General features: G+C 40.6%; 1 protein-coding gene across 3 annotated transcripts in view; it reads left to right on the top strand.

Annotated features, from left to right (window-relative positions):
• Nucleotides 1-1753: 1753 nt before the first annotated feature.
• Nucleotides 1754-6000, top strand: part of TAF1B (TATA-box binding protein associated factor, RNA polymerase I subunit B) — a 47300-nt gene continuing 43053 nt past the window's right edge. For all 3 annotated transcript variants that reach the window (XM_087702764.1, XM_087702765.1, XM_087702763.1), the window contains exons 1-3: nt 1754-1940; nt 4149-4247; nt 4434-4524. In XM_087702764.1, coding sequence (XP_087558890.1) covers nt 1923-1940; nt 4149-4247; nt 4434-4524 — 208 coding nt within the window. In that variant the 5' untranslated portion in view covers nt 1754-1922. The remainder of the gene's footprint in view (nt 1941-4148; nt 4248-4433; nt 4525-6000) is intronic.

Here is a 6000-nt window from a genome sequence, read left to right as displayed (position 1 = left end):
CCTCTACCCATCTCACCACATGGCACCTGGGAAGATTACATCATCCAGCAAAGCTCATCCTGGGGCTACTTAAAGCCTAAAACAGCCTACAGGGTTGTCCCTGCATGGTCCCATGGGAGCCTGACAACCAATCAGAATACAAGCTCAAATTCAAAAGCCCAAATAGGGCATAAAACCAGGGGACTCTCAGCATCTCTGCCCTTCTCCACCAGGACCTCAAACCATGTGGTCCTCCTGTCCATCTTCAATAAACCTTCTTTCCAAGCAACTTCCTTGAATCCAGTATTCTTTTCCCCCCACTTGGAACTGAACCCAGATGGACATTTCTCCCAACACTAGCTAATGTATAAATAGAATCAGACGCTTTTAATCTCTAGCAGAAATAAGCATTTTTCTAATTCTTCCTAAACCTCCAATTCCCAGCACTTCAGTCTGTAAGGCTAATGGTGACATAGGCCAGGATTTGAAATTCAGGGGCATCTGGCAGGGAGGGAGGGGCAAGGATTGCTCCCTATTAAAGCAGCTGTAATGAAAAGTGTGTGTGTGGGGAGAGTCACAGACAATATAAACTTGGTTCTCTGTGTTTCTTAAACTTTCTCTCTCTCGGGATTGCTTGTTGCTTTTTAAAAAAACGTGGAGGACCCCATAACAGCTTATGTTTGTGGGAAGTTATCATCCAGCCCTCTCCCGGAGGAATGAAATATCCTAGGAAATATTGAAAAGGCAGAATATTTCTCAGGATGTGAAAAGAAACATGTTTTAAAAGACAGAATAGTTGCCTATAGCTTTCTGCCCATCCCCAGCTAATGGGCCATTGAGAAGGCCAGGCTAGCCCACTTTACATAATAAAGACTTCTCCACTGCAGCTACAGGAAAGCATGATAATATTGGCCCCAACTGACCACATGGCATCTGAAAACTCAACCAAACCTGGATTCAAAACGCAGCCTAGAGAGTTGCCCCTGCATGGGCCCATGGGAGTCTGACAACCAATCAGAATACATTTCTTACACAGGAACCGGAAACAGAGAGGTGGGACTGAACAGGTTATAAAAAGCCTAGCAAGCCCCTCCCTCAGCCCTTCTCTTCTTCTCCACCAACATTGAAGCATGCGATCACCTTTTCTGTTCGGGGCTCAAGCCATGTGGTCCTGTCCAACAATAAACCATCTTTCCAAGCAGCCTCCATGTCTCCAGTGTCTTTTTCCCCACTTGGAGCCGAACCCAGAAGGACATTTCTTTCAACATGTTCATGAGTTATTTTATTAATATGCACCATATTAAAAATTTTAAAACACGCCACTGCTGCTAAAATTGGTGGGATTTTAATATTGCGTTATTTTTCAACATAGGCTGGCAAATCATTTTGATGTTGCAGGTCTCTTGAGAAGATCTTGCGGGAGCCCTAAAAACCCCACTCTCTCTCTTAACTAGGCTTCCCTGCTTGTAACTTAACTACTGCCTGACACTTGGCTTTCCCTAAACCAGTGTTTCTCAACCTTGGCAACTTGAAGATGTCCGGACTTCAACTCCCAGAATTCCCCAGCCAGCGAATGCTGGCTGGGGAATTCTGGGAGTTGAAGTCCGGACATCTTCAAGTTGCTAAGGTTGAGAAACACTGCTCTAAACGACACGTGTCCAATAGCCACTTATCCATTCTTCCACTCAGAATAAACACGTCTGCAGGTCTACCCAACCAAGATAAGTCGGGCTCCGATTTAAGAGCCACAACAAGAAGCTTAAAAAATCTTGAATCTTCAAGCAAGGAAAGCGGAAGGCTGCTATTTACCAAACCCCGGAACCCAAGAGCGAGAGGTCTCGTTCCCCGGCCGGCAGCTGTTTCCGTTGCTCCCCTGCATCCCCGAAGTTGGTTGCCATGGCGCAGCCGCGATGACCGCTGCCGCGTGAAACGGGGCGCGTGCGATGGAGGAAGAGGACGCGGTGAGGTTGGGGTGAAGCGGGGGGGGGGGGAGACGGCGGCATTTCAGCGCCGGACAGGCACATGGGGAGAGGGGGGGGGGAGGCGAGAAAATAATGTATTCGGTTGCGGACGAATAATGTAGGTGGCATCTGTTTTTTAATATATATATACATATATTTAATATATAACATACATATATATATTATTAAAAGCACGACTTCTTTTTCTTTTTAATTTTACCGCCAAGGTGGAGAAAGTTTAATCGGTTGATTTCAGGACTCTTTTTGAGGGCATATTTAATCTAGGAGCTACCATCTGGATGCGAAACTGTGGAAGACCCAAGTGGCAAATAACATTCTTTATATATGTGTGTGTGTTTTTGTGTGTGTGTGTGTGTGTTGCATTTGTGCTGATAAATAAATAAAGGGAGACTAGTATAGATCTATTTCAAGCTATTTAGCTCTCATCAGCTAGCCATACCCTCAGTGGGAATCGAACCTGGGCTGTATTACATATTAGGCAGTTATATTGCCCAGGTTCGATTCCCAGTAAGGGTATGGCTAGCTGATGAGAGCTAAATAGCTTGAAATAGATCTATACTAGTCTCCCTTTATTTATTTATCAGCACAAATGTAACAAAGGCAACAGTAAAAATAATGGCTTTCTGTCTGGATGATCTCTTGTGATAAGCCGATAGAAAGAGAAATGAAGCAGTATGCTTCCTCCCATATTTGGGCATACCAGGGGTTGTGACATCATTCATACATACATACATACATACATACATACATACATACATACATACATTCTTTTTAAACAAAACAACACATACAAAACAAAGCAAGAAGGAAAAAAGCAACTTTCCTCCACTTCATCAAGCATGTCGTTTGGTTACAAGTTTTTGTGCATCAATTCTTAAGATTTAAGAATAACATCACTGTTTTTGCATTAAACATAACTGGATATTTCACTGTCATTGAGCATTATGTGTTCAAATTACCATTCATATTCTTTCATTTGTGACAATCCTTATTTTCTTGAATTCATAATTATCTATCAAATAAGAATAACATTCTTAACGGTCATCTAATAATAAAAGCACGGCTTCTTTTTCTTTTTAATTTTAATTTTACCGCCAAGCTGGAGAAAGTTTAATCGGTTGATTTCAGGACTCTTTTTGAGGGCATATTTAATCTAGGAGCTACGATCTGGATGTAGAACTGTGGAGGACCCAAGTGGCAGCAGTAAAGAGTCACAAAATAACATTCTTTTTTAAAATATATTTGAATTCTTTTTAAACAAAACAACACATACAAAACAAAGCAAGAAGAAGAAAAAACAACTTTTCTCCATTTCATCAAGCATGTCATTTGGTTACAAGTTTTTGTGCATCAATTCTTAAGATTTAAGAATAACATCACTGTTTTTGCATTAAACATAACTGAATATTTCGCTGTCATTGAGCATTATGTGTTCAGATTACCATTAATATTCTTTCATTTGTAACAATCCTTATTTCCTTGAATTCATAATTATCAAATAAGAATAACATTCTTAACGGCCATCTAATAATGATAGTCTGGATTTGGTGTCACTAATTTCATCGTTTCTGTTTGTAGCTTGAATTTTCATCCCTCTGTAAGGTGGTGTTGGGGTTGCTAAACTCTTGTTAGGCTTCTGTTCCTTGCATGGTTGGGATCAGGGAAAAGAGAATAAAATTTGTTCAGAACCATGTACACCTGGGTGATGAAGTCATGCATCTTAATAGTGGAGTGGAATTGGTTGTATCTATCGCCTATTTCCTCTCTACCGTTTTATGCCTTCCCCCAATTTTGTGCTACATAGGTTTTTGTGGATTTGAGTTGCAAAGCCAAGAAGCACAGTTGTGAGAGTAACTATTTAGTTGCATAATAGTGGTGGTAGGGCTTTGTTTTTATAAAATTAACTTCATTTGAATGAAGGGCCCTTGTCTAGTAAACATACATAGGATTGTATGTTGCAAAATCAAGTGTAATTTTATTCATGCTTAGTTGAAGGAAATGGCCCTGAATTTATTTGCAGATGTGCAGGACAATAATACTTTTTAAAAGCCATGTTACATGCAGACGGTATATTAGGACTAAATAGGATGCTTGTTGTTAATACTGATTCCCCCCTCCCCTTTAAATATTTATTGCATTGTGCATTTGAATAAAATGAAAAATATGGACATTTTCACATTGTTTTAGAGAGACTACAATGAACCTTGTGGATATTGTTCTGCTGTCAGCTGGAGCGTAACAGAAGAAGGCAGATTTTACTGCACATCTTGCCACACTGTCATAGAAGTAAGGTTTCGGTTATTTATTTCCCAATTTTGAAACTCACTTTGAGTGTAAATCTTTAAATATTAACATCAAATACATGAATGCAATCTATGAACTTAAATACAGTAATTGTAGACCTGGTCTTGTTTTTTTAACTGAATAATTTTGGGCATGTGTATTAACAATACATCTTTTCAAAACTTGCAGAAGACCAGAGAAGTTCAAACTGGTGATGTTATTACTAATGCAAGGGCACAGTCTATCTCTAGAGGATTAAGAAAAAGGAAGAATAAATTTGGTAAGATTTATTTTTTATCAGTTTGTTATAAAAGTATAAAATATTGATTGTTCTCATCATATACAGCTAATGCTGAACAAGTTTACAGCCTTCTCATCCGATATGTTGTGCTTGTTTATGTCAGTTCTTCAGTGGGGGTAATAAAAGCAATCTGTAGGTTATAAATTTATAATAAATATAATCTGGGGGTTATAGGTTTATTCGTAGCTGGAGTTTCAGCATCAGCTTATGAAACTAGACCAGGGCTACTAGGCTGTGGCCCATTGAGTACTGGCCTGTGCAAGCAGTGTGTGTGATACTTGAGAGACCGCCGACTGCCAATTACCTCCACACGACCTATTAGATCTCACCGGTTAGGCCTCCTCCGAGTCCCATCTGCCGGTCAATGTCGACTGGCAACTATGCGGAGGAGAGCCTTCTCGGTGGCAGCTCCGACCCTGTGGAACGATCTCCCCGTGGAAATCCGTACCCTCACCACCCTCCAGACCTTCCGCACAGCCCTCAGAACCTGGCTATCCCGTCAGGCCTGGGGTTAAGACTACAACCCGCCCGAATAGTATGAATGTTGTGTTTTAATTATGTATTTGTCTTATATGTTAAAAGTTTGTCTCCCCCCCCCTTTTAAGTTGTAAGCCGCCCTGAGTCCCCCCCAGGGAAAAGGGCGGCATATAAATAAACTTTAAATCTAAAAATAAATCTAAATCTAAATGTGGGGGTGTTTTTCACAAATGGCAGGTATATGCAGAAAACAATCCCCCCCCCCCCCCAAATGAATTATCTCAAATCTTTTCAGTTGTGTTTTGAATTGGAATACAGGTAGTTACGATAGGAATAGGGCCTGGAACAGTCATTGCTAAGTGATGCAGGGCATGTTGGCAGTCATGATAACATTATGGCAGCTTGTTACAACAACCAGAACTCAGGACCTATCAGAAGTCTCCCCTGGGCAAGTTTGAAAAGTCACTGAATAAGTGGTTGTAAGCTAAGGACCACCTGTGTTAACTGAAACAGCACTGATCATGCTTTTCAGTTATTTCTATTGGAGCTGGGAACGGGGTGATGCAAGGACCTTAATTCTTGATGGCTGAAGACTCTTCAAGGGCTTTAACTATAGATCGAGGTATCTTCTGGACCACCTGCAGGTATAAGGTATAAGAGACACTGGTACATGGGTTCTCCTATCTTCATGGTTGCTTTCAAATGTTGTTGGAAGGCAGAAATTGGGCTTAACGCCCCTGAGAAATACACTGCCATAAGGCTAGAAACTCTTGTCCCTTCTGTTTGAAATCAGTATAAATCTCCTGGATAAGATCGTCTGCCATTTGGGGATTGGGTATAACCAGTATGCTGATAACACACATCATGTAGGATTTTTGGTATGATACAAAGGTGGTTTGTCATTGTCATCTTTTAGATCTATCTGGTAGGTAGATGTTGATTGTGCAATTTATCTTTTGTCTGTTTTCAATATTTGCT

The sequence above is a fragment of the Thamnophis sirtalis genome, unplaced genomic scaffold, assembly GCF_051295495.1.
Source record: "Thamnophis sirtalis isolate CommonGarterSnake01/CBP01778 unplaced genomic scaffold, rThaSir2_p1.2 scaffold_16, whole genome shotgun sequence".
Classification (NCBI taxonomy): Eukaryota; Metazoa; Chordata; class Lepidosauria; order Squamata; family Natricidae; genus Thamnophis; species Thamnophis sirtalis.
The sequence above is the reverse complement of the archived record's forward strand: the minus strand, read 5'-3'. Positions and strand labels throughout refer to the sequence as shown.